The sequence below is a fragment of the Natrix helvetica genome, assembly GCF_964273705.1.
Source record: "Natrix helvetica genome assembly, chromosome: W".
In the NCBI taxonomy this organism is placed as follows: Eukaryota; Metazoa; Chordata; class Lepidosauria; order Squamata; family Natricidae; genus Natrix; species Natrix helvetica.
In genome coordinates this window covers 14,563,474-14,576,891 of record NC_138555.1, presented here as the reverse complement: position 1 = coordinate 14,576,891, position 13,418 = coordinate 14,563,474, and the positions used below count along the sequence as shown (strand labels likewise).

General features: G+C 36.2%; 1 protein-coding gene across 2 annotated transcripts in view; it reads left to right on the top strand.

The window, feature by feature from the left end:
- Positions 1-12,460, top strand: part of LOC309400390 (histone-lysine N-methyltransferase SETD1A-like) — a 45,270-nt gene extending 32,810 nt beyond the window's left edge. For both annotated transcript variants that reach the window (XM_081968850.1, XM_081968851.1), the window contains exons 16-20: positions 785-954; positions 2,220-2,330; positions 2,711-2,830; positions 9,560-9,697; positions 10,183-12,460. In XM_081968850.1, coding sequence (XP_081824976.1) covers positions 785-954; positions 2,220-2,330; positions 2,711-2,830; positions 9,560-9,697; positions 10,183-10,356 — 713 coding nt within the window. In that variant the 3' untranslated portion in view covers positions 10,357-12,460. The remainder of the gene's footprint in view (positions 1-784; positions 955-2,219; positions 2,331-2,710; positions 2,831-9,559; positions 9,698-10,182) is intronic.
- The last annotated feature ends 958 nt before the right edge of the window (positions 12,461-13,418 follow it).

The following is a 13,418-nucleotide window of genomic DNA, read 5'->3' as shown; positions in this document are numbered from 1 at the left end:
AAAAGCACCCTATGACCTGAATGACTGAGAATACATTCAGTCTCCTATTATTATTTTTTATCAATTTGCAGTTGGTGATTGGATTGTGCTTCATGGCAAATATTGAAACTGGGATTTTTGGGCCAGCTAGTTAAAACAAATTGCAGAAGATACATGTAGTCCTTATTTAGCAGCTGTCTGAATTAGTGACTGTTTTCTATTATGACTGTGATGAAAAAGTAACTTTATGACTAATCCTTGCATTTAAGGGTTTGTAAAGCAAAAGATCAGCTGAAGTAATATCACAAGCACAGTCACAGTTTCACTTTGACCGCTTCACTTAACCAAGTGGTCAGTCCCAATTGTGGTTGTTAAATGGAGTCTTGCCTGTATTTTTAAAAACTGTCTTAAAAATCAAAGATTGCAAGATTTCAGTTTTGCATATTCAGTTTTAATGCTGCCTAATTAGATTTAAAAACAGTAAGATGTACAATGGGGAGGCACTTTTCTTTTTGTGATTATTTACATATAAAGATATAAATTCTGGAGGGAAAAAAATGACTGTTTTCTCCTCCCTTCCTGTTGGTCCAAGGCCTTTAAAGGAGAGTCATATGAGCAGGAAGTATTTGTGGCAATACTTCCTGCTCATATTTGTCTTCCAATAGATGAAAATATATGAAGCTCAGGGTTGAACTGTGGAGTTTTTGGTGCTCTCTGAGGTTGTTTGTTTGTAGACATTTCACTACCTAGCTAGCTAACGTCATCAGCGCTATATGATATTTCTCCTTGACTCCCCTGTCTCCACTCACAAACATTGCAAATCCCAAACGGAAGAGGAAATCATCTGACCTGCGGGAACATCAAACAGGTTGTGCCCGTAGTGAGGGCTACTACCACATCAGTAAGAAGGAGAAGGACAAATACCTTGACATGTGCCCAGTCACGGTGCAGCGGTTGGACACCACTGATACCCAGGTTTGGCCCCTGTTCTTGTGATGTGTTCATCTGTTTAGCATGTTCTATGCAGCACTGACTCCAGAATAACTGATGGAACCATCAAAACACAATGAGCATGGGTAGACCCTCACACATTATAAAGACTAGGACTGGCTATAAACCACAATGAAAAATTCTGCACCACGATAATTCTTAAACCTTGTGTGAGAGAAGCGCTCACAATCATTTTCAGCTTTGTGGTTTAACCAGATTTTTCTTAATCTGTGTGAAATTTTCTAATGCTACATTTTGTAATCATATTGACAAGTGAGGTTTTAAGATTAAGATGCTGAAGATCCACCACCAGCAACCTGGGAATGTTTATCAGCAATTCTTCAATATTCTTAGGTTTCACAAGACATTGCTTAAAATTGTTAGTCATTTCCCCTTATTAATAAAGATTGGAACTGTTTTTAAAACTGAAAATCCAATAGCAGAAAGCAGAAGAATGGGAAAACAATGCAGAAGTGCAGTTTATGTGAAGTGGAAATGTTGAGTGTGCTCTCATTTTATGTCCTATCATTGCTCCAACCAATTAACCTGGTAACTGTAGAAGGAACAACCTTTGTTAAAGTTATTTTACGTAATGATACATGCATATGTTAGCCATACCATGATTTAGAAATAGTTATTGTTCATTTATGATATTTAGGTTTATTTATAGATTTTAAAGTATTTAGATTTATTTATTTATTTTATAGGTTTATAAGTTATCATTTTATAGGCATATAGATTATCAATGTATATGAGTTAAAACTTACTGTGTTATGGAAAAGAATATTCAAATTGCAAAATTTAAAAAGTATTACATGTAGCTAGCTCCTAAGGCACTATCAGCATGGAAGACTATATGAAAAGCTTTAACTGTTGGCAGTATAATATGCAAATTGATTGTTAGTATGTATGTTTATTTTGGATCTTGTGCGATAAATATTATATGTGAGAAATTGTAGTATCATTTTTGCGGCCGTAGAGCAGTATTTCTCAACCTTGACAAGTTTAAGTGATGTGGACTTCTACTCCCAGAATTCCCCATATAGATGCTCTGGGGAATTCTGGGAGTTAAAGTTCACACCACTTAAAGCCAAGATTAAGAAACACTGTCAGAGAGAAACACTGTCTGCCTTAAGGCATTTTCATCTTGCCAAGGATGGATACATCCATAATTCAAATAATGAGATGTTTTCTTCCTGACTGCTTCCTTTACATTCATTATTTCTAACAAGCTTGTTGTGCCTTCCCAGGGCACCAACCGCATCTTGTCAGAACGACGATCTGAGCAAAGGCGTCTGCTGAGTGCCATCGGCACCTCTGCCATCCTCGATAGTGACCTTCTGAAACTTAACCAGCTGAAGGTACCAAAGTGATTTTATTAAGCAAAATGGAAGAGAAGATGTCAGCTAGGGTTGGGAGCATTGTTGATGGACTTTGGTTTAATGATATTGTCTGATGATGCTTTCCATTGAGGCCTAGGATGTATTAAAGCATTTTTTAAATTTAAGCAGATGAACAGTGACAGTACTGTAAATTAAATAACTCCCTTTCCCCTTTTCATTTATTTTAGGTATTTTATTTTAGTCCAGTTGCCTCTTGAAAAAAGCACCTTTGAGACATAATAAAATCCAGTTTACATGCTGGGTTTTTTTGTGTACACAAGGCAGTTTCTCTCAGGCAGCAGAATAAAGAACTTACATTCCATTCCTGGGGTTTCTCTCTTCCATATATTTCCCTGCAGTTCCGGAAAAAGAAACTCCGGTTTGGACGGAGTCGAATTCACGAGTGGGGCCTGTTTGCAATGGAGCCAATCGCTGCCGATGAAATGGTCATTGAATATGTGGGGCAGAACATCCGCCAGGTAAGCAAGCAAAACCAGGCCAAGCTCTGTAAAGTAATACTACTTCTGTTTTTAATACCTTCATTAGTCCTGCCAGATGTCGGATGCAACAACATGATGGAGATTTTTTAATAACAAGTAATTTACCTTAAGACCAAAACTATTACTGTAATTTAATGTGTGCTGTTTTTTAATATATTGATTTTATTTAATTTTGAAGAAAAGACAGTTATAATGCTTGGAACATTAACATCTGAACATCTGTAATTAATATTGATAGAATATCTGTATTCTTTTTATTTTGTTCTCTCTTATCTGTATTTAATACTCCAAAGCCCCTATGTAAGAGAATATTAAGAATCTATTATATAAATATCACTGAATTAAAATAACAGTGTACTAAAACACAGAAGATGGAACACTAGATGATTAATATGGTTACATTTAATAATATATGCTAGTCCTATATTAACATTCTGTCGGCATACTTTTAGTTTTTACAAATGTCATTCATTTATGCTGTTTTCTGGTTTTAATAGCACTGTTGTACTTTTGGTTATTCTTCATCATATTTTCTGATTAGCAGGTGATAGCCATTTCTAAAAGTTTTGCAAATAGAGCCTTTTTCTTCTTCGGTCCAGTTGGGTAGTAGAGTACTGGCAATGATACGCAGAGCAGAGTTTTTCATGATTTAATTCTCATATTTTTCAAGTTCCTACTTATGTTAATGTTTCTTTTCTGTTTCTTGCTTGAATTTTAGATGTGCTTAGCTTATTTAAAAGTTTAGGGCATCTTAATTCAGTTTTTACTATGAAAAATCAGATTGTCAACATTCAGCAATTTGCTGCTGAGTGTTGGTGCTTATGGGTTTGTGGGCTGATTCAGTTTCCCCATGCATGGAGTAGTCCAAATCGTGCTTCCAGCCTCAATCCATAGCTTTTATTTTCTTCAAGCTTCAAGTGAGATGCTAAACCCTATAAAGTTAAGGAGGTCCCCAGTCTTTTCCTTTATATGAGCCCTTTAAAAAATAGATGGTTCTGATTGTGATATATCAAGAGAACTATCGGACTCTATTTGAAAGACGACTTCTTCCCTTGCCTGTCTCCTACTTTGTCATTAAATTACCTATTGTTTTTTAAATAAATCGTGAAAATGTGCAGCAGCTAGAGTAGATGAATATAGTGAAATTGAGGGGAACTTGACCTGAGTTTGTTCATGTAAGGCTTTTAATGTTGGTCTGTTGGAGAGGTACATGTAGCTAATTGGCACTAGAGGGTGCTATGAAGGCTGCATGGAACAGCCCTGCTTTTTCAATGCTGAGAGCTTGTTTGGACAGTGGATTGAATAAATGCCAGCTGATTTTGCATCCTCCTGAATAAAAGCATGGAAAGCGCTAGTGGGAAGACTGCACATTTGCAGTTTGCACAGTCTGATGACTGCACCCATCCCTTCCCTTTCCCCAAGAGAGGAGGTCACTTCTATTCTTTTTGTTGATGATGATTTTTTTATTTTTTAATATAATAATTCCATATTCAATTAAACAGTGTGACGTACAAATGTCTTTGTAAAATAATATTTACAACAATATCCATTACGTTAACATTAATTGTATAATATTAAAATGATAATATCAAACATAATCATAATATTTGCTTCTCTCTCTTAAAATATCTTCTTTATTTCACAAATCGTTTTCTTTTGTTTCCCTGTTTCTAACTTCCATGTTTATTATCTAACCATTGATAAAATAAGTCCCATATCATAATATTCAGTTTGTTCTTTCTCCTTAATTGCAAGCGTTGACCTATTCATTTCTGCACATTCTAATATTTTCCTGATCACATTCTCATCTGTGGGGCTTCACTTTTCCAATTTTGTGCAAATACAATTCTAGCTGCAGTTAATATATGAATAATTAGATATGCATTGCCCTTACTATATATTTCGGGTAAAATCCCCAACAAGAATATTTCTGGCTTTAAATCAATATGCTGCTTTATCATTTTTTCCAGCCATGTGTGTATTTTTGTCCAGTATTTTTTTGCCTTTGAGCATGTCCACCACATATGATAATATGACCCAGGTATCTGTTGGCACTTCCAGCATTTAGCCAACTTATCTTTAAACATCTTTGCCAACCTCCGCTGGTGCAAAATGTCATCTATAAAACATTGTTAATTTATAGTTCCTATCCCACAGTTTCTGCCATTTGTCTAACTATTGTATAACCAAAGTTCTTTTCCCATCCTATCATTGTCTGCTTCACTTGTTCATCTTCCAATTTAATAAGTAGCTGTACATTTTCTTTATCAATTTTTCTTCTGTTCCTGTTAATATCTTGTCCAATTCTGTTAGTTCATTATAAAAACCGTATAGTTTAACATCTTTATCGTATCTAGAATGCATCTGCGCTTGTGAATATCATGTCATATCAATCCCTTGATCGCTCAATTCTTGTTTAGTTTTGAGTTCCCCCTTTTCATTCAAAATCTTTTTACCTAACAATATTTTCCATGTTAATAATAATAGTTTCCAATTCCATTTTTCCCCATTATTAGTATCATCAATCTAATATACATGTATACAAATTTTATACTTATTAAACATCCATTAAGACCAGCTATTATTACATCCTTTCAACATAAGGCATATTAAATTTGAAGTAAATTTGTATTATAACATTTTATTACATTATTCTGAAATCATCCAATGATATTACATCTTTCTAATCTATTCTATATAGAATTGTTTATCTTTTATAAAAAGGCTTTTCAACATCATCTCCATAATCCTCACTTACAGTTTGTATAAGATTTCATATTATCAATCTAGTATATATAAATGCTTTGTTATCATTATTAATCATTTATTTGACTATAGCTGTTATTACGTTGTACATTACACTCAAAGTTTAACTATATTTAACTAAATTTATTGTGACATCATTCTATTATTTTAGCATTGATAACATTATCTAATAATTTTCAATTCCATGTTTTTCCCCATTATTAGTATCATCAATCTAATATACTTTTATACAAATTGATATAATTATTAAATATCCATTAAGCCTAGCTATTATTACATCCTTTCAACTTAAAGCATATTAAACTTAACGTAAATTTATATTATGACATTTTATTACATCACCCCTGAAATCATCCAATGATATTGCATCTTTATATTCTATTCTATATAAAATTGTTTAACTTTTATAAAAAGGCTTTTCAACATCATCTCCATATCACTTACAGTTTGTATAAGATTTCATATTATCAATCCAGTATATATAAATGCTTTGTTAGCATTATTAATCATTTATTTAACTATAGCTATTATTACGTTGTACATAGCACTCAAAATTACCTGCATTTAACTAAAATTTATTGTGACATGTCATTTCATCATCCTGTATCCTTCAGAGATAGTGTAGTCCAATATCTCTTGCCATTTGTAAAGTCTGTATTCTAAATGTTTTCTTGATAAGCCTTATGTGGACTTCTCTTAAGAACTTGTTCATTATAAGAATTCGAAACCCTTTATCTGCTCTGTTTATCAGCTTCACTTTTGTGATCATTAGTGCTTTTGCCGAGATTACTCTCATTATTTCTGCCAAATTTTCTCTCCTTTATTCATCTATTTTCTGACATCCAACCACCCATTGCTTCTTGTTCTACCCTCAAGTGCTTTGGAGAATATTTTGACTCCCTCTTTGTGGCATCCCCTGAGATATTGGAACACTGCTATCATGTCTCCCCTAGTCCTTCTTTCTCTTAAGCTAAACATACCCAGTTCCTGCAACCGTTCTTCATATGTTTTAGCCTCCAGTCCCCTAATCATCTTTGTTGCTCTTCTCTGCGCTCTTTCTAGAGTCTCAACATCTTTTTTACATTGTGGCGACCAAAACTGGATGCCGTATTCCAAGTGTGGCCTTTCCAAGGCATTATAAAGTGGTATTAACACTTCACATGATCTTGATTCTATCCCTCTGTTGATGCAGCCTAGGACTGTGTTGGCTTTTTTGGCAGCTGTTGCACACTGCTGGCTCATATTTAAATGGTTGTCCACTAGGATTCCAAGTTCCCTCTCACAGTTACTACTATTGAGCAAGGTGCCACATATACTGTACCTGTGCATTTTGTTTTTCTTGCCTAAATGTAGAACCTTACTCTTTTCACCATTGAATTTCATTTTATTAGATAGTGCCCAATGTTCAAGTTTGTCAAGATCCTTCTGTATCTTAAGCCTATCTTCTGGAGTGTTGGCTATTCCTGCCAGCTTGGTGTCATCTGCAAATTTGATGAGTTCCCCATTTATTCCCTCATCCAAATCATTGATGAAGATGTTGAAGAGTACTGGGCCTAAAACAGAGCCTTGGGGTACTCCACTGCATACTTCCCTCCATGTAGATGCAGTTCCATTGAGGACTACACGTTGAGTGCAGTTGGTCAGCCAGTTACGAATCCATCTGGTGGTGATGCTGTCTAACTCACATTCTTCTACTTTATCTAGTAGTAGGTTATGGTCTACCTTATCAAAAGCCTTACTGAAGTCCAAGTAAATTATATCAACGGCATTCCTGTGTTCCTTAATCATATTAATAAATCTCTCCCCAAAATCTATATCTTTTAATTGTGCTAGCATAAACTGCCAGTTCACATTTTCAAATGTTTTCTGGGCGTCTAGAAAAATCAACGCCATTTGCTTCCTTGGATGTGCTTCGTAGTACTCCAGTGTATTTAAAATTATTCTCATATTGTCTTTAATTTGTCTCTTAGGTAAAAATCCATTTTGATCTGAATCTAAATTGATTTAAGAACCTTTTTGGTCTTTCTGTGATTATTGAGGCATATATTTTATAGTCAGCATTCAGTAAGGATATCGATCTGTAATATTTTATCTGTTGTAAGTCTGAATCTTCTTTCAATATGAGAGTAATATATGCTCCTGGTTTATTTGCATTTTCAAAGAAATTTTGTTTAGCACTTTTATTTTTTTGTGCTAATTCTTTATCTATTAAGTTCAACTTATGTTTTATTAATTCCATTTGGTTTTTTAGATTCTTTTTTTGTGGTTCCTTTTGTAGTTCTATCTCTAGCCTCTTATATTCTTCTTCTAATATCTTTTGGTTTTGTTTCTTCTTATTTTTCTTTCTCATATAAATTAAAGCTAAACCTCTAATGTATGCCTTAGCTGTGTCTCTTTCATCTTCTTTTTGTTGCGTTTTTCTCTCTCCTATGGCTTCCTCTTATTGTCTATCCTCTTTTTCCTCTCTTACTCTCATTTCCTCTTGTGGTCCAAAATAGTGCTCATAAAATTGTTCTGCTTTTTCTATGGAATCCAGTCTATGTCTTTGCTCCATCCAGGTCACCAATATTCCCTCCTGTATCAGCCATCTAAAATTTACTCCATTATTAATGAGCTGTCTTGTCAGAAATTGATATTCCTTTCATATTTATCTTACTCTTCTGGGGATCTGTTTTAAAACTACTATTCCTTTTCCTTTGTATTTTAAAGGGTCATCTCTCGCTCTTTGTAGTATCTCTGCTTTTATTGCTTTTTTAGTAAATTCCACATGTACGACCCTGGGGTGTCTATTTCTTGTCGCATATCTAGTGTAGACTCTAAATATTTCATCCATCTCAGCAAGCACCTTTTCTTTGGCCAACTCTAAAGAATTTGCCAGCAGCTCTGCCATTATCTCCGCCAAGTTTTCTCCCTTTTCTTCCTCAATATTCTGGAATCGCAAGTAGTAATCAGCCTTATCCATCTCAAGTAATATTATTGTTCTCTCATGACTTTTATCTGCCAGGTTTAAGTCTGTAATCAACCTCTTCCACTCTTTTCTCTGTTTGTTCAGCTTTCTCTTCTACTTTCTGAATGCGTTGTTCATTTTTAGCCATTATATGTTGAAAATTCTCTATTTTATTTATTATTTTATTATTTTATTTTATTAAATTTGTTAGCCGCTCCCTCTCCACAAAGGGACTCGGGGCGGCGTACAATAAATAAAAACACATATTATAAAATTACACATTGTACGGAGGAGGTATAAAACACAATACAATATTATAATAACATAGAAATATTAAAATAAGTTAAATTAAAACCCCAATAGAAATTACAAGTTTAAAAATTGCCAGGAGGAATAAAATGGAGCTATGGTTGAGCCAGGCCTGCTAGTTGAAAAAGGTGGGTCTTGAGTTTTGAACGGAAGGAGCGGAGGTCGGTGGTAATCCTAATATCCGGGGGGAGGTCATTCCAGAATTATTATTATTTTATCCTCTACTTTTCCTATTCTTTCCTTAATGTCTTCATGCATGGCCTGAATCATAGCTTTCATCTCTAATTTCATTGTGTTCATTTTCTCTTGCTGCAACATAGCGTCCAATGACCTTTGGCCTCCTGGGCTAGATGCTGCTGCTGAGGATGGCACAGATGTTTTCTTCATTTTGAAATGTTTTAATAAATTTAAACCAATTATTAAAGATAATAACTACAATACCCCAACATCCCCAGTGTTGACCGCCCACTTCACTGTCTCCTTCTAATTTCCCTTTTTCCAAAGCTATTCAGGAGTCAAAACATTCAATATTATTGTATCCCTTTTTCCTTCTTATTTTCAATCTCCAAATAATGTCACTGTTTTTTTTAAAATTGTAATCCCAAAGGAGCGTAATTATAATCCACAAAAAAGAAGGAGGTTTCACTTCTATTCTTAGTCTCTGCTTTGCTCATTCCTTTTCAAAGATGGTGGCAGATATGCGTGAGAAGCGGTACGCCCAGGAAGGTATCGGCAGCAGCTATCTTTTCCGTGTGGACCATGACACAATCATCGATGCTACCAAGTGTGGCAATCTTGCTCGTTTCATCAATCATTGCTGCACGGTGAGTTATGTGGGGATGGTTCCTTTTTGTGATTCTTGCTGCTGTCCGTTCTGTGACAAGTTTAGCCTTTTACAGAGAACACCTTGGATGGGCACGTGGCTGCATGCACACATGCAAGAGAGAGAAAGAGAGAGAGAGCACAGCCTGCTCCGCTCTCTGCCTAATAGCATTCAAAGTCTTGCCAAGATCAGGATTCTAGGTGTCTATCGGAACCATCAAGAAATGTCTTGGGACAGTGGCATAAGGGAACAGGGAAAGAGCCTGATCAGCAGAATGCTGATCAATCAGGAATGTAGGTTTCGCTTGCCACTTCCCTCATTCCCAGCATCTTTTTGTTTCAGTCCCAAATGGCCTTTGGGTTCCCTTTCCTTTCTAATACAATGGTGACCACAGAATGGAGTTTGAAAGGTGCTTGCGTTGGCAAGAGGTGGCCTGCTGCTTTCTTTAAGAGCCTCTTCACTTAGGTCTGTATTTCCTTTTTTTAGCCCAACTGCTATGCCAAAGTCATCACGATAGAGTCCCAGAAGAAGATCGTTATCTACTCCAAGCAGCCTATCGGCATCAACGAGGAGATTACATATGACTACAAGTTCCCAATTGAAGACAACAAGATTCCCTGCTTATGTGGCACAGAGAACTGTCGGGGGACCCTGAATTGAAACAGAAGCCTGGCATTCCTATTTATTTTGTTTGCTCACCCCATTTTTCACCAGTAGTTTAGCATGTCTTCCCACAGAGCTGCCGTGGGAAAGTTCTCAGTTGCCTTAAAACCCATCTGGAATCTTTTAGAAGTTTTCTATTTGCCTCTCCTCAGGTTCCTAATCAGTGAGAAATTTCCTTTTCTGCCAGTCAATCAAAATGGTTCTCGCCTTTTTTTTTTCACTGGTGTTTCTGTCATTTTTGATCCAACTCCAAAACAGGTAGCAGTTAAACACCTCTCCCTCCTTGGATTAAGAGCATCTTTAATCTTAATTTCCTACAAGTCAGTTCTGCTTTTAAATTTGGCAAAAAGTTTGAGTCTCCTGTTCACTGAAGGGTACACTAAACAAAATTGATTCCCCTTCAGTTTAAGGATCTTCAGTGTGTTGATAATAAAACGCTAGCAGTTGCAGGGTCCAAGAAAAACCCATGAAGGATTTTGAGACCATTCAATGTTCAATGTTCTTGAAGGGCAGAATGGTACACATAGCTAAGAGTTGATGAATCCATGAAATTTTATAGTTGAGTTTTTTAAACCATTGGATTCTTTTATAAAACATTCTAGGTTTATTGAGATGTATATGAGAACAGTTCTGGAAGCAAATCCTTTCCTAAATGGACTTGTTCTGAGATTCAGAGTTTTCCCTGAACCCTTGCTAGATATAGCCAAGATTACCCAGGGATTATCACTTCCCAGTTTCATTTAGCTATATTTTTTACCATGTGCAAAGTTTAGAAATTTTTCTGGCTTCAGATGATTTATTCCTAATTCTATTTGCCATTTATTCTTCCAACCACACTTTTAAGGTTACAATAGCAAAGATTCTGAAAAGTAATTGTATGGTGCCATTCAGATTCAACCTCCCTTTCCTGGTGTTGTGTCTGCTTTGCAATAGGTATTAAGAAGGAGGGGAAAAATCTAGAACCCACATAATTAAGGGAGCTGTTTCTTTGCTACAGTTATGGCCTCAAACATCTGGCTCATAGCATAAGCCCAACCCCCCTCCTTCCATATTTTTTTCTTAGGAGAAGAAAGTTGTGTATGTATCTAGTCCAGATGGATTGGCTGTTTCTTGTAGAAACACATGTTAACTGGTATGTAAATATTTTATTTTTGTTGTCCACTTCATACTGAAAAGAGAGCTGTAAATAATGTTTTATTGTATTTCCTTCTCCTGCTTTCATCTATATTTGTATCGTGCCACCTTTCTCTTTTAATGCAACATGGGATTTTTTTTCTTTTCTTATCCTGGAGAAAATGGATGGGGTATTAGAGGTCAACAATGCATATTTCATTAACCACTTACATGGGAGTCAGTTAAAACAAAAGACTTTAGGCACATCGAGACATTTTAGCAGGATTTATTGTTTCTAAAATGTCCTCTCGCCATTCTGGTTGTTTTTGTTTATATTTATGAACTGCTGTACTGAGATGGCAATTCTGTTGAGGACATTATATTTCCTCTCAGTGGACTGCCTAGAGTTAAGGTATATTGAACGGCTTCCAACTTCCCCAACCTGAATGTCTGAACATACATTGCAGAGAGAATGACACATGCTCTGCAAATTCTGCTTTAATAATGTGGACATAAGTGGGAAAGAGGAGCTGTGCTTTTAGGATAAGTTTGGGGTGGGATGCCCAAATCCTTGTTGCTCTACCATGTCTAAAGTAAACATAAAATTACACACACTAAAGGGGAAGCCACTGAGAAGGTGATTTGATTCCTTATCCTGGCCTTGGGGGAAAAGCAGAGTAGAAGGCAATTTCCTGTTGAAGTCACAAGCTAATCCTATTTCAGGGATAAGCGTTACCTAACAACACCCACTGGATTGTGTTGGTTTGTCAGCTCCCCACAGCCTTCCCTTTCCAACTTTTTTGCCCATCCCAGTAACCTGATAGCAAAGATGAACCTGTTTAGGTAGTGATGTAGGAGCTGTGGACCAGATTTTTAAGTTTGTCCCCTTTATCTCTTCTTGCTGAAAATGTCTCTTTCCTCATATTGTTATTATTTAGTGAATAAGTTGGGAATGTGGTTCTAATTAAAGTTTATTTCAACATTTGAAGGCTAATGAAGGAGATAGTTAAATGGCATCTTCTCACTGCACTATATGCTGGTCAGTGTTTTATGCTGAAGGTGTCTTTCATATTGGTGGAAGTGTACTCCTGTTTGGTTTGGGCCCTTGGAGAAGAAACGTCTACATTTTGGGATTATTTAGATCTGTTTCTTTCACAGAATGCATTAGATAAATAGTTTACACCACCCCAAAAAGATTGTTTGGGGTCTTAATTTTCTTCTAATGGTCTTAACCAGCTAAAGAAGTGTGAGAAAACCCATTATCTTGCTTTATAGGCTGCACCGAGCTTAAAGAGACCAAAGGTAATTTTCAGGGGGGCTGGAGTTTGAATTTGCAGTGGAAGCCTTGCACAGACTTTCCAAACTCAGCTGGATAACTTCTTGCTTCTCATGTCATGTGGTTTTCTCTGCATTTTCCCCCTTGCAATGTTCCTATATGTCAGGGCTGTCAAACTTGCATTGCCACGGCAGCATCACGTAACGTATTGGGACTTTTTTCCCCTTTGCTAAACCGGGTGTGGGCGTGGCCAGCATGTGACGGATCCGGCCCATGGGTGAGGAGTTTGACAGCCCTGCTATATGTTGAAAATAAGGAAGTTGCCGCCACCCATTTTAACAAGTAGAAAGGCTAAACACCTGAGAAAAGAGTATGGATGAATGTGGAGAAGTAGTGTAAACATTCACACACATATGTAGCTTCATAGTTGTCTCGGTCCTAAACCATCAAGCTCTCTAGGCCCTGGTTTGCTGCTGAGAGCTGACTCTGATATCACATTCTGTAATAGCTGAATTCATTGTTTTGTTTTAACTATATCCTTCCAGATATTTGTGTCTGGGTGATTCTGGAGCTGCTTTCTGACTGGCCCTGAGAATTGACCCTAGAAACAATTCCAACCATTTCCCCTTTTACTATTTCTTACTATCTAAATGTGATTTTCCTCTGCTCA